Genomic DNA, 21,829 nt, shown 5'->3' on the forward strand with positions numbered 1-21,829 from the left:
CATATTAGTCCTGGTCAACCCCCAGGGACCAGAGGGTGGGGCCAAAATTGGTCAAAATGGCTAAAATTTCAAAAGTCTATTTCTGAATTTGGAAATTTGATGGAACCAAATACATACTCCTAATAGATTGGAAGGTCTCTTTAAGGCCCTTTACAAAAAATTGTGAATTTCATGACCCTGGCATCTCAGACTTTCCCCTGATTAGGGGTCAAATCTATTTTATTGATATTGGAAAAACACATTTATGAACATTATTTTCTTAATTTTCAATAGGTCAAACTTGGTTAGAATTATTACCCTGTGATAGCTTCATCATATCCATATTGGTCCTGGTCAACCTTCAGGGGTAGATGGGCGGGGCCAAAAGGGGTCAAAATGACTAAAATAAGTAAAAAAAATCTTCTGAATTCACAGATTTGATGGAACCAGATACTCCTCATAGATTGAAAAGTCAGTTATAAAATCACTGACTGGTTTCAAGGGCCTGTTTTTGTGTCTTTGTTTCATTCTGTATCCGAACTCAAGTGACCGCTAAGGCCCATGGGCCTCTTGTTGAATTTACTGATATTCACTTGTCATCCACCTTTGGGTGACTTATTCATAGCCAACATGAGGCAGGTGCCATGGGTTGATGGTTTTCCTCATTGTATTCTGACTTAATCCTTCATCACAAACCTGGCATATGCTTCTCCCATAAAAAGAGCACAACTCAAGTTGGCCTCAGGACTCCAGTTGTTTTCAGACCATGTAAACTTGGTCCTAATTTAAACTTATCTTTTACAGATGAACAAAAGAAATCAGATTCAGAAAGCAGTGGAAAAGATAATACCACAGAAACTAGCACCACCTACCAGAAAGCACCACCTTCCTCACCTAAGGATGAACCATCTCAGAGCAATGGTATATCTTCATCTGAAAATAAGCCACTTTCTCCTGTGATGGAAAATCAAACCAGTTCAGAACAAAATGAAAGTAGTGACAGTTCAAATGCCAGGAGAGATGACAACAACTCATCATCCGATGATAGTCAACATCAACAAAGGTCATCTGAAGAAAGCAAAGGTCAGGAAATGTCATCAGATGACAGTGGAGGTCAACAAAGGTCATCAGATGACAACAGGGATCAGCAAAGTTCATCAGATGACAGCAGAGGTCAACAGAGGTCATCAGATGAAAGTGAAAGCCAACAAAAACCAAGCAGCAGTGAAGGTCAACAAAGGTCACCAGATGACAGCAGAGGTCAACAAAGGTCATCAGATGAAAGTGAAAGTCAGCAGAAGTCTTTAACTGATGAAGAAAAGAGTCAGTTGAAGTCCGTAAACGAGGAGAGTACTGGGCAGGATACGTCGGTCACGGAAGATTACAGCCGAGATGATGACCATAACACGAGGTCCGACTACACAACCACAGAGGAAACACAGCCGACAAAGTCTACAACGGAAAACACCTACACATCACAAACAACACAGGACAAATCTGATGGGTACACCAGCTCTGCTACTCAGGGGGTGTCACCTCGCGACAACACCGAAAGTACCAACGATGACACATACACCATGACCTACGACAGTTCCGCCGCCAATCAACCGACTGAGAATACGGCATCCGAATCCCGTAACTTCAGCATGGAGAAGTCCAGTTCAGCGGAGGAGAAAACTACTACTAATTATACTGATGATAGTAAGGGTCACCAGCCTCGGCGTGATTCCTTAGAAGTCGACGACGGAGATAATCCACGACGTGTTAACAAGGATATAGATGCCATAGAATATTGAGTGTGCTAATTTAGAAAAAAATAGGGTTTAATAGGTTTGATAAAAATTGTGTCATAATTTATGATGTTAGCCAGTTTGTAGAGTGGGAAAATGACTGTTCTACTTTTTTAAAGAAATTCTTCTTGGCCACAAAAGTAAATTAACCTGTACTCAACTGAGAAAATTACTCAAACAATCTCAAAAATGACTTAAAATCTGGCAAATAAAAAGGAAATCTAGTTGCTCTATAAACATTATCCTTTCAAACATGACATTGTCAAAGAATACCTGTGGATAAAATATGATTTTCCTCACTTGAAGTAAACCTAAGTCATTTTGATAGGTTGAGAATAGACTTCAAGTCTGCTATTGGATGTTCTTAAAATTATTGATTTTATAGTTGAGAATAAATTTGTTTTAGAATACTATATGTTGATTACAATGACCCTACCTTCTTCATTTTATTGTTAAAACATTTAGTAAAATATTCTTATATCAAATATAAAGTAAATGTGTGACAGGGGTCAGGGGTAATTATCAGGTATGAGTGGTTTATGGTGTTATGTTAAGTTTCATGGTATATAATGTCATTCATAGTCATTATGATATCCCATCTCTGAAACTTTATTCATATAAATATACAAAATATTTACCCTAGTCCTGTTTAAGATTTATTTTATCTACATAATACAATTGCATTTTTCAGCTTTAGGGAAAAGGTTTATAGAATTATTTTTAAAATTATCATTTATCAAAAGTCATATCTGTAATTCATTAAGTTGTTATTTCATCTAGATTTTTAATCCAATGTAGGTTTCAAAATGACAAGTAATTGTCCCCTGAATCTCTACTATCCACGAGTCAAGCCCAATTATGTAACATTATATGTACATGATCTATCAAGAGTTGCTTCCCTTTGTGTCAGGGCCTTACATATAAACCCTTCAGCAAGTGTGTGGTCATCACAGATATTGGTATTATAACATAGTATTGGATGGGCCACCATTTGACTTCATTGTATAATTGACTGTCCGTGCTAATATACTCGGAGACCCACACTACACTTAAGTGTAGCTCTAAGTGTAGTGCGATCAGTCATGGGTCTCTGACAATGGTATAAGCGTAGTGCCATCAACTGCGGATCTCCGATAATGGCTGATATCATATACCATATTCGACCCAATAAGAAGCGTCCTAAGCATTTAAAAATTGAAAAAAAATAAATGAAAAGGTGCTTAATAAGACGAATTTATTGCAAACCTATAAAGTTTTGATAGTTTTGGTCTTATGTTTGAGCATTCGAAATGAGGCCTCAAAAAAGGGAAGGGGCGCTTATAGGGACATGGGCGCTTATTGGGTCGAATATGGTAGATGTCAGACATGGCACCATATACTAGACATCTAATTATAAACACTAAACAGCTTCTCAGTAAGCATCCTTGGTGAAGTATGTAGTCTCAAGTAAAGTGTACTAAGCCATAGAGATATATACAATGTAACGTCAATAATCTGTTTTGATATTTTGTTGCTGTCAAAACAGGTGCATGTGATTTTGTTTGCGTAGCTGTAGACAGAAAAGTAGAATTAAGGGAGATAACCCCAATTTAGTCGAAAGGTCTGTGCACATCGACAGTGTCATGTCATGATGCGACCGTTGTTTACTAAACAGTATTAACAAATAGACTGTGATTTTTTGTTTGTTTTCTAGAATTTTTTAGATTTTATTCATACATGTATGACATATATTTGTTGATAATGACATTAATTGTTTTATAATATATTATCATGCTAATTTATATATAAATATACATCATGTATAAACAGCATTAGTATTTCTAAGGGAATAAAGAATTTTAATAAAAATTGAGTTTTAGACAAACCCTTATTTTTCTACTGCATTGCTTTTGTAGACAGCATTAAATAAAGATCCGTCCAAGTTGATAATACCTTATATACAATTGCTTTTGAATGTTTCATTAGTCTTATAAGCTTTTAGGTAGAAATGACAATAATAAGTAATGTATTGGCTAAGACAGAAAACATATTTTTTGTTTCATTGTCCTGATTTAAATGTTGAGCTTTCTAATGGATTTCATTAAACATGTACATTACGAAAAATTTTTTTTTAGTTGTAATTTCTTCACATCCATGGAAAAGCAGCATTATGTCAAAGGATCATCCCTTGCTTTTGAAATTCTAAATATAAAACGAACACTAAAAAGTCAGTTACACACGAAATTAAGTCCCATGGATACCGAAATAAAGTTTTTTTATGCTTAATCATTATAAAATGTTGCAAGAATGGATCAACGTAGAAAATGAATGTTTCTGCATTTTTTCACAGTGTTAATTTAGTTGATGTATTTGGGACAACATCAGGTCTCAAATTAGATGTTGATTAGATATCCATCCTTGTGAACTTGAATGAAGGTCAAAGTATTTAAAACTAACTTTGGTAGCCATTTATTTCAGCATGCTACAATCCCAATATGTGGGCCCTTATATAATTACTGGTACTGTACTTAGAAATCAATTTTAACGACTTGATAGCCCTTTCCTATAGCATGCTATTCTGTATTTGCATATTACAGAGTTATCTGCCCTTGCGGGTAGGTATTGGTTGTGACGTCATGTGTTTGCGAGCATAACGTCATACTTTTCGGCGAAAACGACGCAAATTGCGCTCACAAAATAATGACGTAACAATCGATACCTACCCGCAAGGGAGCGAACTCTGTAATATGCAAAGACGGAATTAGATGAAAGGTTTGTTCAAATCAATTCTCATGGCCTTCATGTTACAGTGGTCAAAAATGCTAAATTCTTGGAATATCTTGTCAATAAGTAAGAGGCCTAGATAGCGGGACACCCTACTTTCAAGGTCACAGAGAGGTCGGGATATGAAAATCTTCAAACAACTTCTCAGTAACTGAAAGGCCAAAAGTACTCAGATATTGGACCTGTATATTAGCATAGCATATCACTGTCAAGGTCACAGTGGTCAAATATATCAGAAATTCTTCTGCTGAAGAATTCTTAGCATACATTGTCTAAATTGACAGTCAGATAGATGATGGATGACAAACAATGGCATGAGTTCACTTCCTCTTTCGACAGATATGGGCTAAAATCACTGGATTGAATATTAATTAACAGATCAAACAACATCAACTTATTTTAATAATTTTATATTATTTTCTCAAGTACATAGATTTGTTTCTAATTTATACATTATATAAATTAATTCACAGACACAGTTAGCACATAAAACATGTACAATTGACTTAAAGTAAAAAGTATTTACAGTGATAACAATTATTACTTCTATTGCGAACATTAAAGGCCCACTACCTTTCCGAAACGGTTTTTGATTTTTAAAATGGGAATGTAAAACGAGATTAATAATTTTGTAGAGTCGCAAAACTTATCAACTTAACGTTAATACTACACTTATTATCACCTCCTAAACAATTTAATTAAAATAAATAAAATGTTAATTTTCATAACGCGGGTCGTCTTATGTTTCCCCCCCCCCCCCCGTCCCCCCCGTCGTCCGAAATACTCCGCGGTAGTTGACTATCACTGCGGCAGACGGTAAAACAGCGAAATGACTCTCCATTGTTATCATATATTACGCAGGAAATCTTGCATATGTTTGGTGTTGTAACCTCATCTTAGGCTATCGGTATATATTTTCTGAGGTAATTAATGTTTTTGAGAAATCTTTATATTTTCCTCCGGAAAGGTAGTGGGCCTTTAAGGTCTATATTCAGTATAAGTATATTACAGAGTTATCTTCCCTTTAAGGTAGACATTGATAGTTACATCATGTTTTTATGAGTGTAATGGCAAATTTTTCAGAGAAAAAAAATGTCATTTTTGAGTTGTGATGACACAATTGATACCTAACTGCAAGGGAGCTAACTCTGTAATATGCAAAGACAGAAGCGTATGTCATACAACAATCCATGCCACAGGGACCTGGCACGAACATTTTTAACCAACAGTATACATATATATATTATATATATGTATACTGTTGGTTAAAATTTTTCGTGCCAGGTCCCTGTGATCCATGCCACTTTATCTTATACTGATAGTACAATACTCAATTTGAACATTTCTTTTTGACATACACTAGTCGGCAAAATGATCCTTTGTATCTATTACAAACATTCATAATACAAACCAGGATATGAGAAATATTTCATATTCATGAACAATTCCCAGATTAGGACATACCGTTATTGGACTACTTATAATATACATGTACTTCAATGTTAGTTTGGGACATTGTACTGATTAAGTATATCTGTGATAACAACATTTCCTCAATACAACTAATAAATCTCCAGCTCATATCAACCCTCCAATCATCGGAGACCCACAAATGCACTATGCTTCGCTACACTTATTATGAGATAAGAGTACAGTACCTTAGCAAAGTTCAGTCAACCATGGGTCTCTGACCATGCAACCCGCCTTAATGATGCTTGATTTTAATTAGCAAGTTCTTGTTGCGACATTTTTCTAACATTATGGACTGCCTCTGAAGTTGATGAATTTGGCAATATCCATTAAAAGCATATCTCACTTCTGAAGTCTAAATGATATGATAATCTGTACATAGGACTTATTGCACTAAGATTTACATTGTACCAGAATGTGTTGACCTGTAGATGCTGAACTACTACATACTTTAGAAAGCCATAATGATCACATGTGATAAAGGTTTAGCAGTGGCTGAATAAAGTAAAAATCTTAAAAGAAATTATAAACATCTTGTTAAACTTATCAGAGATGTGACAAATTACAAAGCAGAGTATTAGAAATTCAAATGATTCCAACACTGAAATTAGTTCTTGCTAGAAACACTTAAATAAATTGTTTTCATATTAACATGTTCTATTTGTGTATATATATACATGAAATGGCTCAATTTTTATCTACAACTATATGCCACAAATATTTTAATTTTGGTCAATAGATCAATAAGTATGTGCACACATACAGTACTGAACCTGCTTACTTGTACAGAGATGTACTTATCACCATATACTAGATCTAATGACGATGATCTAGAGTAGTAATGCATGACTATCATGAAAGAAACCACTAAAGAACACAATTCTATTATTACAGGTGTGCCAGAGACTCTTCATATTTCTCTGACTTACTTAATAAGATTTGTTTTCTACAACATAATGATCACAGTGTTGACATAATGACACATAACAAACTGTACATTTGATGAAATTCTTTGTATCACTCAGATGGTCTAAATTCTATTCAAATAATATAGAATGACTCCACGTATATTAGCACTTCATGATCAGACAATGTTGAAATGTTGATAAATATGAAAATGTCCAAACTAGATCCGGTGTGTGGGATTTCAGTTTTTACGGTACTCGATCCTCTCTACTTTAACATCATTGTTTATATATTTGTACACATAGGCTACCACTGTTGACTGTTGTATGTCTAGTATCACAAATGATGCCACAGTGTTGCTGAAAAAAAATACAAGTCTTTAAATTCACATGTTACTGTTTTTCTTAGCTATTGTATATTTTCGAAGAATTTATTATCATTTTCTATCAATATTCACATGTTTCAATTGCTTTCACTGCAAATAAATTCTAAACAACAGGTAGACTATATATATATATAGCTATTTAAGTAATTAATATAAAAACATTTCTTCTATAAATTGTTATCTAGGCAAATCAATAGCAATGTTTATAAACAAATCAATCAACATGTAGTTCTGTTATATTTACATTTTAAATTAAATGAGTACCTGTATCTGAATTAAGTGGTTCATTCAAAAATGTCTTCAAGACATGATATACTGATGCTCCAATCTACCAACAAATTTGGACATGAGATGACCTGACAAGACAAGACATGACAGGATGGGGCAAGAAGCTCCTCCCCTTTTTACGGCAGCACTTACAAAATCACAATACAAATTTGTTATATGTACCTGTCTAAAGCGTTGTATGCTCCGGTAGCTGAACCGGGATTAATGTAGAATTTGTTTTCATGCTCAAATGCCTCAAACTTATGCGTGTGACCAGAGATGAGAATGTCAACATCAAGTTGTCGCTGAACCATGGACAAACTTTCTGTGTCGCCCCAAGGTACAACCTGGTGGCCATGACATAATCCGATACGGAACTGTCCCACTGTCACAACCTTCTGCTCAGGGTAGTTCAGATTCTGAAACAAAGCCAATCAGTTGGATACTTTTACAATAACAATCTATGGTCAAGTCAACGTCAAAAAGGAATCACATTTTAAACTTTTAGTTATCAGAGAAATGTACTTCACTACTAACTTGAAAATAAAGTGAGGATAACAAAATCCTTCAAATTTAACAATGTTTTTCGGCTATTTATATGAGTTGGAAATAGCTAGGTTCAACAGTTTACCAACACTAACAGAACACTGGCTTAACTAAGTGAGACAAAGCCTAGTAATCAGCAGAGTCATGTAATTATAAAGTATAGTTTAATATACAAGACTTCCATGCTTAAAGTCATGTCAAAAAGTTTAGACTTTCATTACACGCATTTTTATTATCATTTTAATATTACTATTCCTGACAAAACAAAATCCCAAATTTTTGAGGATATATCATTACACTTCTTTTGTAAAATTTAATTTTCCAGAAAGGCTTGTGTCTGTAAGTATATATATACATATCTAGACATTGCCTAAGTAAAGTTTGTCTGTAAGTATATATATACATATCTAGAAATTGCCTAAGTAAAGTTTGTCTAAGACATTAAACAATAAATATAACTTACATCATCGAAGTCACCCCTCACAACATGAACATCGCTGGCTAGTGTCTTGAGGTAGTCGAATGACTCCTTTGTGCAAAGATTTCCAGTACACAGAATATGTTGGATCTTCCCTGGAACAAGTAATTTCTTGAACCTTGATGGCAGTGTGTGACATCGGTGAGGAAGGTGAAGATCTCCGAGTACTAATACCAACTGAAATAAAAACCATTGGGTAAAATGTTTTTGGTTTTTGTACAAAATTATTACTTTGATATCAGCAAGCCAGGTACCCCTTACTCCTACAATGTTAGAGGTATAGCATGACCAGACACTTATGATCATTGTGTCGTCGATATTGCCTATCAGAAGTTTCTCAATATCGACGTCTAATACTATTGGATTAGGTACCCCTATATGTAATTAAAGGTAAAAGAGACAATTATAAGAGAGGAAACTGTTTTTATTAGCATTGCACAAACTGATAACGTTATTCTGAAGGTTTCTGACTATTGGTTCTACTGATTAAACATTATATTGGGGGTGGGTAGATATTTATAAAAGAAACTTTTGTGACATCTCAGGCAGGCCACCATGTTTGAAAAGTGGATTGAAATGGTGAATGTAAATGGGTGGTGACCATTATTAACAGTAGTTATCTTGATACATATATACCACTCCCATAACATGAGAGTCGACTGGTCAGCCGGTTTTTTTTTTAATCGGACATTACTTTGCTGTTAGACACGACGTAATGTTCCAAAAGTGTCTATACCTCTAACACTGTTGGAGTACATACATACATGCATAAGGTATATGTAATTAAGTACAGAGTATATAAACACTCTCCAATGTGTTTAATTAACACTTGCATGCATCATATATATGCATGGTGACATAAATCTTAACTTTAAATCAAGCTCAGTCAAGGACAGGACTTAATAAAATTAATCCAGTATTTTTAGGGAAAATATTGAACTTGGTGGGGGGGGGGTGGAGTTATGACAACGCATAAGTTGTTGAAACAACCCAGGTTTACCTTTCCCTAAACAAATGACTAAGACAAAGTCATAAGACATGGGTCGAAGTAACACTTCAGAAAAATCAAAAGTACAAATTAATGTACCGTTATGAATTCATTTTGCAATCCCTCTGACACACCCCCATAATAAAAATAATTACTGTAAACTATTTGGATAATCATTTTAAGGTAAAATACGGTTGTTCCTCACAGAAAACGACAGTTCTACTTTAAAACACAGCAATGTATCATTTTTTGTTGAAAAATACAACAAATAATCGTTTTACCATCTTGCAGTCCAAAATTCATGTGATCAATATCCGGAAGTGGTACATAGAACTACTTCCGTAAACCATTATGAAACACGTGTTTTGATTGGCTATATTGTGATTCTTCGGCCAATGAAATATATCGTCTTGCCGTACGTTCGGTTATTCCTCGACTATGGCGGTCTGCTTGAAAGAAGGAAAATTCTGTGCTAACTGTTTCAAAACCAATTGAACACTGTTTGACAAAATATTTTTAAGTATTGGCGTCAAATTAGATTACAACTGATGATGATTACATCATGAAGTGCATAATCCCAGGAGTTCACATCAAAGGTGCCGAAAAATCACCAAATTCACATATTTTGTTATTTTCTGTGATTGTAAACAAACGCATGTGCTTGTTGAATCTAGTCAATGGAAACAAGATGCAAAGCCATTGTCCGTGATAAAATGATAGTATATGTTGGATTTAAATATGTGTGTGGATTATTGTAGATCAGATATCTATCCACTCTCTTTCCAAACTCTCTCCTGTAAAACCTCCACACGTAAAGAATCTTTTTTTCCACGCACCATATCCAACTGGAATATTCTCTCCCTCCCGAATTAGCAACAAGTGCTACCCTCTCCTCCTTCAAGACTGGACTATCAAAATACAAATATAATTAATCTTTCACACATGAGCCTTGCCACACCCAACTTGCACAATCTTCATTCTGTTGAAGAAGGCAAGAACAAGGTAGAACTAGAACTATACAAATCATTATGGAACAGAAAACAAATAATAATATATAGGCAGATTCAAATTTACAATTTTTTTATTGACGTGTACATCCATATTCTTCATGCATCTTACTATAGCTGCAATATGGTGTCAACTGAAGTGCAGAATTTTGATCTGTGTAAAACTTGGCTTATTTATAAAAATGTCCTTGATACTCCAGGGGTTCCAATCAATTATGATCTCTTTGTACCCCTGGACTATCTCATAGTAAAACTGCAGGCAGCTTAGGGGAAGAAATTTGATCCTATCATAGGCCTACAAAAATTTTCTATGAAGACTACAGAGAGAGTGATGCCCTACTTCAAAGCCACACAGTCAACCACAGTGTACCGTTATACGGCTCTTTTGATGTACAAAAAAATATCTTGGGGCAGCAGTGGCGGAATGGTTAAGATGTCATGATATAATACCACAAACCCTCCACCTCTGGGATGCGGGTTCGAATCCAATGAAGGACAGTTGCCAGGTGTTGACGGCTGGTCGATGAGGACGTTAAACTAATATAAACAAAAAGAAAACAAAAATCAAAGGACTAAATTACCTGTGCTGTTCTGTTGCCTTCAGTTTTACGACAAGATTGTCCAGGGGTGTAGAGATTGTATGTGATCGATACCCCTGGAGTATTGCAGATGTAGATACCCAGGAGTCAAAATATGAAACTAGAGAAACAAATCAAAGATCAAGACTAAATCTACTCTTCCTAGACTATAATATATACATGTGGTTAAAGTCCTGTAAACCTTCAATTTCAGATGATATATAATTAATATGATAATTGCAATACATTTATATATATGGCCAGGCCTGTTTTTATTTGTGACATGCCCAGACTAAACAACATAAAGAAATAATCTAGGCTATTTAATGTACAGAGAATTATTGATTTTTTTTTCAGTTTTTGGCAGAGCAATTCATTCCTTGTCAAAAATTGGAGATGAGTTATACTTTGAGCCTTTAGAACATGGGGTTAGTATACATAGTTCATGATCATTTATATTGTTATTGTTTTAACTTTTTAAAGTTGTCTACTTAAAACAATTATTAAGCTAATAATATAAGTCCATATGAAATATTTTATAAAAAAGTCATGTGTGAAATATTCATGATCCCTTTTTGTGTAACAATTTGACTATTATTTGATGCATAATGTTATATTATATTCATTATACTTTTTATGGTAGATTTGAATTATTTCCTGATTTTTTATACTGTATTCTTTATGTCTCCTTTTGTTTTCAGTTAGCATTAAGAACTGTGAATTCATCTAGATCAGCCTATGCCTGTTTTCTGTTTTCTCCGTCCTTTTTCCAAGACTATGATGATGGAATTTCTGACATTTCATCTCAAAACAGTGAGGAAGATGCACTTAGGTGTAAAATTGGGATGAAGGTAAAGTGTATAAATATCTAATTGTCTTTATTATGTAAGATTATTTGACAGATAAAATTGCTATTGTTTTATATTTCTGAAAATCTTTGTTTTGGCGGTTGAGAGGTTAAGATATCTTGACTTATTACTATAAGCCCTCCACTTCGCAAGTTTGAATCTCATGTGGAGCAGTAGCCAATTATTGGTACAGACCACTGGTCAGTGGTTTTTTTCTCTGGGTATATAATGTCCCTTTCCTCCACCTAAATCCTGGCACGTCTTTAAATGAAGGTATCTAATATTGTTTTATATTTTCTAAGATTTTTTTTTGTTTTGGATATAAGGTATCAATTAAGATTTATGTTATACAAAGGTAATTGTTTGATTGAATTGATATTGTTTTTTTCAATGTTCTTTTTTGAAGAATGGTATTTATGATTTTTTCTTTGATAGTCTTGTCTGACTGTATTTAAATCAATGGCAAGCATTGAAAAGACTGTGGAGAGATGCAAGATCAAAATGAATATGCAAGAAGCCAGACTGGTGTTCCAACTTCACTGTAAACATGGTATGGTAAAAGATGCTCAATGTCCTCAATACGTTGATTTGGAGATATCAAAATGACATGGGTAAAGTATGATTTACTATTGATTACCATAGTCCCACCTTCCGGTGATCTGAAGGAGGGAAGGTGGGACTAATAGACAGTAAATAGTACTCCACCCATGTCATTTTGGTATCTCGAAATCCACATATTATGAATTTATCCCATCAGGGGTGTAAAAATTTATTTCAAAGCACTAGCCCAGGGCTAGTAGACACCAAAATCTCACTAGCCCGGCCTAAATATCTACTAGCCCAGCCAAAAAAAAGGAAAATTACCAGTATTTTTTATACTGTATAAATTCAAATATTTTTAATTGAGTGAGTATTTTTTATTATTTGCATCTACTTTTTTTTTATTTAAATTAAAATAAACATTAAGAAAATCTTTAATCTGTGATATTTCTAGAACACAATTTTTAGATTTTTTTTAATCCTGAAACCGGATTCTGGATTCCCGACCTTTGACCCGGATATTAGAATAACCATAACAAATATGGCTGCCTACTGCAGGCATGGCTTTGCAGCCGACTTTTTGAGGAATAGATTCCAGTTCTTTAACATCGTTTTTGTAACTATTAAAATTTACTGATCTGATAGCTGAGATGACTTATTTGATGGTTTGTATATTGTTTTTCTAGAACTTGTGTTGCAAATTACGTAACTTTCACATGAAATGCTATGCATCACTATTCACTGTGGTGATCGGGAGGTCTACTGTACCTGTCTACAGTCGTAAATAAATTAGACAACATGACTCCAGATTAATATTTAAAGTTAGATACAAATATTACATAGAATTGCAATGTTTTAAAGTGTTATTATGACTAAATATTGATGTTTTTCGTTTTGAGATATCTTTGAAAAAAGTCACTAGCCCCGGGCTAGTATGGCTAAAATTTCCACTAGCCCAAGCTGAAAATTTGGTAGCCCCGGGCGTCGGGCTAGTGGATTTTTACACCCCTGATAATTGCAAAAAGTATTTTCCAGGTCTTATTGGACAAGACAAAAATCTGAGCATTTAAACTTTTCTTTGATAATTTTAATTCAAAATATTTTATTTTACAAAGTAAAAAAATATTGAATTATTTGATTTTAGGTATTGTTAAGACTCACAACCTGGCCTTCATTGAATGCGAGACTCTCCAAGCAGTGTTTTCTAAAGACATGTGCGTCAACAAGCTCACAGCTCATCCCAAGTATGTACAAGATACGTGGTAATAATTTCAGGGCTCAGTTTCATCAACATTCTTTAAGTTTAAGAAAATTCCTTAACTTATTATTTTCCGTAGAAAGCTTTAAAGGCCCACTACCTTTATGCAGTAAAACATAAAGGTTTCGTTAAAACATTTATAACATCAGAAAATATATATTGATGGCATAAGATTAGGTAACAACACCAAACATATGCATGGTTTCTCCTGTTATATATGAAAACAGGAGATTCATTTCGCTGTTTTGCCGTCTGGCACAGTGATAGTCATCTACCGTGCGGTATTTAGGACGACGACGGGAAACATAAAACGACTCGCGTTATGAATATTAACATTTTATTTATTTTAATAAAATTGTTAAGAAGGTGATGATACGTGCAGTATTAACGGTAAGTTAATAACTTTTATGACTCTTCAAAATTATCGGTCTCATTTTACATTCCCATTTTAATAATTATAAGCCGTTTCGGAAAGGTAGTGGGCCTTTAATATTTTTTGTTAGCTTCTGTGATGTTATTCTATGGAGTATGGAGAATTTTTACTCAATTATCAGGGACCTCAGAACTCAATTCTAAATCTTTGCTATGAAAGACAACAATGTAACTAAAAGTTAAAAATTGCCTCATCATGCTAAATTGATTGCAAAAATGACACATGGTTTGATGGTGATTTGAAGAAAAAAAACCTAACTTAATTTGTTAATTAAAAGTACCTTAATTTACTGATTTAAATTGCTTGTTAATTGTTAGTAATATTTTGCCTTTTGAAGGATTATTTTTTATGTAGTAGATAATATTATTTTTATTACAGATTGTTAACGGATGCTGTTGTAAATTTCCAAAGTAACCAAGAAGAAATTACTCTAATTGCCTCCCCTGAAAGAATAAGTCTAAAGAATTATGTAGATGAGGAGCCAGGTAAACTTATATAAATATTTATACCAACGATATATATTTGTTACTTTGTTAATGGGAAACTTTTACTGAGAGTACAAAATATCCATTGTCATCCAAAATACGTGGATATTTCACAAATAATTTCTTTGACCGAGTCTTATTAACATAGGTTCCCTTTGTTGTCAAATGTTATTTGTTTTTTTAAGAGGGAGGAAAAGAAGAGAGAATTACAAATATTTCATTGAATCAATATAGAACATTTAATAGTCAACATTAAGCTTGTTTGAAAGTTGCCTATCTCAACCTATATGTATTGATTGTTCACCAATCTGTCTGTCAATAATCAACCTCTTCTTCATAAGTGCAGGTCAAAATTTAACCATATTTTACTTGTAGTAGCATCCTTATGGGGTTGGATAATTCTTAACATTTTGTCTATTTGATAAAGTGCTCAAAGTATTCTATGTCGATGTTTACACAGACCCTAACAAAGTGATGCACACAATGTTGAACCTTGACCCCAGTGAGTTTGATAGCTGTCAGGTTGGTGTGGACACCGAAATCACATTCTGTCTGAAGGAGCTAAGGGTAAGTCCTGATTGATGGAAATATAAATCAAATTGGGTTATGAGACACCAAAACAACATGGGTAAAGAACTGATTTAATGTCGGTTATTTGCATATCCAGGTGACTGACGACACAAAAATTACCCGTTATGTCACAATTACCAAAAGGTCAAAGGAGGAACTAATGTTGACGATAAATTGTATTTCACTCATGTCGCTTTGGTATCTCAGATTCAACATATTCATTGTACATTGATATCTATACTCCAGTATAAAAGTTTTGCTAATGTTAAATGTGACATATGCTTCTAAATATAACACACAATAGTTGGATGATTTGGGTCTGATACATATGTATAAACCATGATTTCCTATCAGTCTGAATATTACTCTTATTGTTTTGGTTAAAATAGACATTACCCCATTGCAGCAATTTTTGATGTCAATAAAACAATATCTTCACCAATATCTTCACCAGTCCTGATGTTGATACTTCATTGTTATATTACAATGTAGATGTCTATTGCTATACCTATAATATGAACATTGATCATTTTCACCAACCGGTAATTTACTATTACCGCATGAATATTAAGATTGTCACTAACAGATTTCTGATATTATCCTTTGCCAATGATACCTTTGATAATAAACTTTATTTTTTCAGGCCATTTTATCGTTTGGAGAGGCCACTGGGATGCCGATCTCTATACAGTTTGAGACGTCTGGGCGGTAAGTTTGGATGCCCTTTATATGTTTTAACTCTGAGATTACCATTAAAGTAAAAGTTGCAATTCAGAAGTGATGTTTTTTTCCTGCGTTTACACACTGCCTCAAGATTAACAGATTTATGTGATTTTTGAAAAGCTTATATAATATAATTCCAAAATTCAAACCTTTTTGAAAACAATGTGAAAATATTCTGGGGTTTTTCTTATGTGAAATTCTGTGTTATGGTTCTTTTTATCACCAAAACCCTTTCTAGCAACAATGTTATCCTCGCTTGAAACTTTGAGCAAAAATTTTAAAAAGATACTCAAAATAAAATCCTGTCCTGTTTAAATAGAAGAAGTCATATTATGTTGAAGAGGACATATCTTTTATGTACATGTGTATTTGAATTCAGTATTACAAAATTGCTGCAATCTCAATGAGCTTTTTAACCATTGTTTGCCCTTATTTGACATGGTTAATGCTTGACTTTATTATTCACAATTTTTATATACATATCTCTATGATAAAATATTTACAGCCCTGTGGTACTGTGTATAGACAGTGACAGTGCCTTTGAGGCTAACTTTGTCCTGGCCACTCTAGCTGACCCACAGCCGTCCCAGGCCGGCGCTGTGTCCCAGCAGGCTTCGTCCTCAAGGAGTGTCCCACAGAAGCAGAACAGGTATCACACAGATTTAATCTTATTCTCTGTCTTATGTAAACAATCAAACATATATTTCATGTTTATGGCCATAAAATGTTTTGGTGCTACAGTAACTGAACTTGATAAAGACAAAAAAAATTATCTTGTGTTTTCATACTGCATTAATGGTCATAAATGCGTCGAAGATTAATTTGTTTGAGTTGAATTACATATGAAAAGAAACATTTTTTCTGGTCTCTTTTCAAGGTATCTGGGTTTGACTATGTTTACATTTAGTGAAGTCAACCATGACAAGATTTTAATATTTCAGTTGATAAGAACTTTATTAAATCTGGTTATTGGTCCATAACATTTGTCTTGCTCCAATTTTTGACTTATGTTGAATCTGAAGTCAAAATTCCTCAGAAATCTGAAGTGCTTGAATATTAGTCAAGTACTCATGATATTAAAAGTGATGGTTCTTTTTGCTACTGAAAGCCAACTTTCTTTCACGACTTCTAAATTTTGCAATTTCCATTTCAAAACATTTTCGCAGAGATTAAGTTTCGTAGTTTCAAAATTAAATGGAAATACATGTCAATTTAATTGTGCATGAATTGTGAAAGATATTAAGTCACAGAGATTAATTTTCACTTGGTAAATTTACCTTGATCAGAAATTTCGCAAAAACAAGTCGCTTGTGAAAGAACGTTGGTTTACAGTATGCTCCTACCTTAAAATGGGCTGAAGGGAATCATAAAGTGTAACTCCTGGTCCTCCCAGCTTGCCATCTGGATTTCATGGCTGATTGCTTGTTGCCCAAAGTCAATAAAATCATTAATGATGGTCTTTAATATTGTTTTATAATTTACTAGAAGTTCTCTTATTTTAATGTCAGAAAAACAAAAGCTAGTGATCAAAGACCCCCATCTAAGAGAGGTGATGGTGACTATGAATCCAGTGACGCTACTAGCAACCACATCAGGAGAAAAAAGGGGTACGTACTTTGTTAAAACATTACTACATAGAGTGCCAGTGTGTTTTGTGTTTTACCATAGCGATATTGACTTTCTTCTTCCCAGCATATCCTTTGACACTTCCTCAATTTTGATTTAAGTTTGGTGTTCGCCCCTGTGAGGAAAGCTCAAGGTTCTCTCCCCTGGTAGAGGCACAACATACAACACTTTTCAGTGAAAAAATTCATTTTCATGACATAAAAATTTTTCGCGTAATTCCACTGTTAATAGGATGTTTAGCATAATCACCCAACAGCCATACAAAAGTATTGAAATACCTAATTATGAGATTTTCTTAAAACACATGTGTGTTGTATCCTTCAGGAACGATAAACAGAATAGGAGTGAACGTCTGGAGACGGCCTATGTGGAGTTGATGGAAGGAGACTTTGATGATGAAATGATAAATGATGAAACTGACCTGACAATGGTTAGAAATGAGCCACACAACAGGGACTTGGTTGATTGTCAACAAGGAGGGTCTACAGCTCGGGAGAGCCCCGTACCCCACACATCTAGACAAGACGCTCCAACAGATCGGATGTCTCAGGAGAGTGTGGACAGCCCGGTTATACCAAACCAGTCCGTTACTAAGGTACAATGATAAATTATTATTACAAAGCATTTGTTAATTACTGTAAATCATAGCTATACGATTCTCTGGGGACCGAAGATATTAAATACTTCGTGATATGTATAGTTTGTTATACAAATATTTTAAATAACTGATAGAAACCGGGACAGGGAATGAAAACACTACTTTATAACCATATAAACAGGTTTTCTATAAACACTATCACGAATAGTTAAATAATGGGTCAATCATTGTACCAAATTGAATACCAGTAAGAATGGCAGTCTATCTGGAGTACGGATATCATTTAGGAATATTAATCATTACTTACACCCGGTCCACCCCAACTGCGAACGATGCGTGTATATAAACCCCTACCGCTCTACCGCTGACTTGTATCGATGTATTGAATGAGTGTAGTTATTTATAGACTCCAGTACTGTCGCCAAATCCACAGGTAAACTGGTACTGGATGTACCGGGCCTCTCATCCAGCTTAACGAAACTGAATGGCTAGTTAGCTTAACCGATCTATATATCATCAACAATGCGTCTGTATCTACTTAAAAACAAAACAAATATTCTTCAAATTGCATAAAAATTCACTTGACTAGTATTTCTTTATTTTAGATATTTTAACAAATCTTCATATTTCTAGTAAAACTGCATATGAAACTCCTTATAGATCTAGCTATGCTCATTACGTAGGGAACCGCCATAACATGTCCCGGCTGCAGGCCGTGTGCAAAAAGTCAAAACACACGTGGGATTTATAAGACGAGTCCTAAACTGTCCTATATTTAGGATTTTCAATAAGTGGTTTGTAATATTATTACAGCAAAACTGACAAGCTAGAAGGTTAGTGGCATTTTAACCGTACTGTTATATATAATTAGCCATCAGCTTGGATCTGGTGCCGTACAGATAGTGAGTTCACTCACGATGTGATTATTGCAAGCCAACGTAAATGCTATCGGAATGCTCTTTAAAGTTTGTTAATGATCTCAAACACACTTAAAACTTATTGTGGCAATATTAAAGTAACTAAATTATAATATTTTCAAATAGTTCTGATAACTATTCATGTGTAATATCTCCAGACATTGACATGTGTACGGATCGAGTACGGCGGACTGCCAATGTTTTTGACATGTTCTGCAAGATATATTTCACTGTTTCAGTTACGGTGGCCAATAAAAGAAAACAAGCACAGTGCAATTATATTATGTTATTTCTTCTAAATACAACACTTTTTGTGCAAGTTGTCAAGCATTTATTGTGAATGTTTTGCAATGAAATTACCACCTTTATAACACTGAATTTGTGGTTCCCCGGACATCGTTTTCCCCAAAATTTGAATGCGCAAAATATACCGATAGTAGATTTTTTTCAGTATTTAAAGCCATAAGAAAAAATACATGTGCAAAGTACACTGGTGTGTAAGTAACACAAGATTTTACGGTATTTGTAACATTTACGATTGTGTTTGGTATAGCTGATGTAGCCCAGAGCGCCCCGCGATTTACCTGTGGATTTGGCGACAGTACTCGAGTCTAAAAATAGCCACGTTGTGTCGGTAGAGTGTTAGCGTTTATCGCTACACGGTACAGAATTTCTCGCTGTGTTACAAATCAATCGATTGACGGTAAGGAACTTCATAATATTTATCATTCGCAGTTGGGGTGGACCGGGTGTAAAGGTGGTAGTTGATCAGTTATTCATCATGATATGAAATACAGTTCTCATATAAAACCATGATGAAGAAAAGTGTAAAAATATTAGATTATGCCAAATGTAGGCTGAACTTTAGTGAAGTTTTATGGTAAAGTAAGGGACATGTGATTGCTTTACACTTCCATGTTTGCACTATTTATTTACAGTCTTTTGATATGAGTGCTGCTAATATTACATTTAATGATGATGACAATGATGATGAGGAGGAGGAAGATGATCTAGTACCTGGTACGCCTCCTAGGAAAAAGGTATAGTGTCCAAATTACTATAACTCGTGTGCTGTAAAACATTTAATTTTCTACAACTATGAACAGTACAGAGTTCAAGTTACTACATTTTGTGGCTCGGCACTACTGTTGTACTGTACATGCATATGTACATGTGTGCATTCAGTGTTGAAATAAAAACTGATTTTACGAGGCTGACTTTATTCATACCCACACCTATCCCAACACTGGTAACTAGGTTCCCAAAAAGAAAAATAGCTGCCAATTTCTGTTGAAACGATGGTTGATATACAGGGGAAATCTGCAAACCACTCATATTTCAAGCAATTTCTCAATACAAATATTTTTAACTTGCATTGTGAACTTTTAAGTCAAATTACTACAATTATGTATAGTTGTGCATTCAAGTTACTACTATACATACCAACACATGTACAGTACACACTATTTACTAAAACCCATGAGCTCTACAGCATTCAACTTGCTACAATTGATACCCAATACAACAGTCAGAGTCAAAGTACTTCAGCTTCTACAAGATACAGATCTTTGTTTATATGAAGAAAATATACAATAACTGTACAATGTTCTGAAACTAGATACTATTTGCTAGTTTGTAAGAAGACACTGGTTAAGATTTCTTTTTAACATTACCGAGTATTAGTGAATTTGTTTTCAGATTTGATGATTCTAATTAATTTTGTATCCTTTTGTTTTACAGTTTCGGTCCCTGTTTTTCGGAAGTTCCCAGGCGAGCACGCAATCACAGTCGGTTTTACAGACGAGTGTGGTTCTGGCAGAGGATACAGACGATGAAGACTGATCTGTCAGTGGTTGGTAGGCTTCACTTTACACTACAGTGGTAGCAGGAAACTAGGACAGACGGCCATCATTGGCTCTATCAGTTGTTTGTAGATTCCACTTTGTCCCAACAAGACGGAATTAAATCTTTGTGGGAATAATAGTTCCAAGAGGCACCAAACATACTACCAGATGCAGTGTTGTATAAAAGATATAAATTATTTGGAAGATAATGATAACATACAAATATACAAATGAAAGTATGGTGAACTTGCAGAGTCCAGATACACTTGTGTTTATTTCCCTTAAAGACAACTTCAAAATGATTGTATGCAAATTTGTAATATTAGTATTAGTTTCCAATATGACTGATCAAATACTGCAGTAGCAATATCCTTATATATGTGTGTGACAGAGAAGTATGGACAAGGAATGGCTTTCAAAATTAACCTCAAATGAATATTGAAAAATTTCTTCAAAAAGCCATATGAAATATATACAAGTGCACATCAAAATGAATTCAATATATAGTGCTACATATTTTTAATTGGGGATCATGTCTACAACTTAAATGTTTTTATCTAGATATCTTTGTTATTTATTGAAACTTATCTGTTTTCATTATCAAGTAATAAATATTATAATTTGTTTAAAATAAATGTGTTTTTCACTCATTTGCCTGATTTGCTTGTAGGTCATCTTTTGAGATAAAGCTTCAGATGACTTTTTGAGATCTCATATTGTTTAGCCTGATTTATCTTCAATTTACATGTATATAATATAATGGTTTCAACATTTGAATAACCATATGTATGGGGTCCAAAGGTCTGATAACTGGAACTTTTGCTTGCGGC

At 34.2% G+C, this 21,829-nt stretch overlaps 3 protein-coding genes across 4 annotated transcripts in view; 2 read left to right on the plus strand and 1 right to left on the minus strand.

Annotated features, from left to right (window-relative positions):
* LOC138331464 (dentin sialophosphoprotein-like) overlaps positions 1–3,877 on the plus strand; it is a 31,532-nt gene extending 27,655 nt beyond the window's left edge. For both annotated transcript variants that reach the window (XM_069279111.1, XM_069279109.1), the window contains exon 9: positions 784–3,877. In XM_069279111.1, the coding sequence (XP_069135212.1) occupies positions 784–1,775 (992 nt within the window). In that variant the 3' untranslated portion in view covers positions 1,776–3,877. The remainder of the gene's footprint in view (positions 1–783) is intronic.
* Positions 3,878–4,926: 1,049 nt separating this feature from the next.
* Positions 4,927–9,924, minus strand: LOC138331465 (vacuolar protein sorting-associated protein 29). The gene is made up of 4 exons (XM_069279112.1): positions 9,854–9,924; positions 8,570–8,761; positions 7,744–7,979; positions 4,927–7,267 (listed from the first exon to the last, which is right to left on the minus strand). The coding sequence occupies exons 1-4, from the start codon at positions 9,854–9,856 to the stop codon at positions 7,150–7,152; spliced, it is 549 nt and encodes a 182-aa protein (XP_069135213.1). The 5' UTR covers positions 9,857–9,924; the 3' UTR covers positions 4,927–7,149.
* A 75-nt stretch (positions 9,925–9,999) lies between these two features.
* On the plus strand, positions 10,000–21,600 carry LOC138331466 (cell cycle checkpoint control protein RAD9A-like). The gene is made up of 13 exons (XM_069279113.1): positions 10,000–10,168; positions 11,515–11,585; positions 11,859–12,008; positions 12,441–12,555; positions 13,690–13,789; positions 14,615–14,721; positions 15,182–15,288; positions 15,935–15,999; positions 16,520–16,663; positions 17,523–17,621; positions 17,965–18,235; positions 20,094–20,195; positions 20,896–21,600. Exons 1-13 carry the CDS (start codon positions 10,135–10,137, stop codon positions 20,995–20,997), a joined length of 1,467 nt encoding a protein of 488 aa, XP_069135214.1. The 5' UTR covers positions 10,000–10,134; the 3' UTR covers positions 20,998–21,600.
* Positions 21,601–21,829: the final 229 nt, after the last annotated feature.

This window comes from Argopecten irradians, chromosome 9 (assembly GCF_041381155.1).
Source record: "Argopecten irradians isolate NY chromosome 9, Ai_NY, whole genome shotgun sequence".
Lineage (NCBI taxonomy): Eukaryota > Metazoa > Mollusca > Bivalvia > Pectinida > Pectinidae > Argopecten > Argopecten irradians.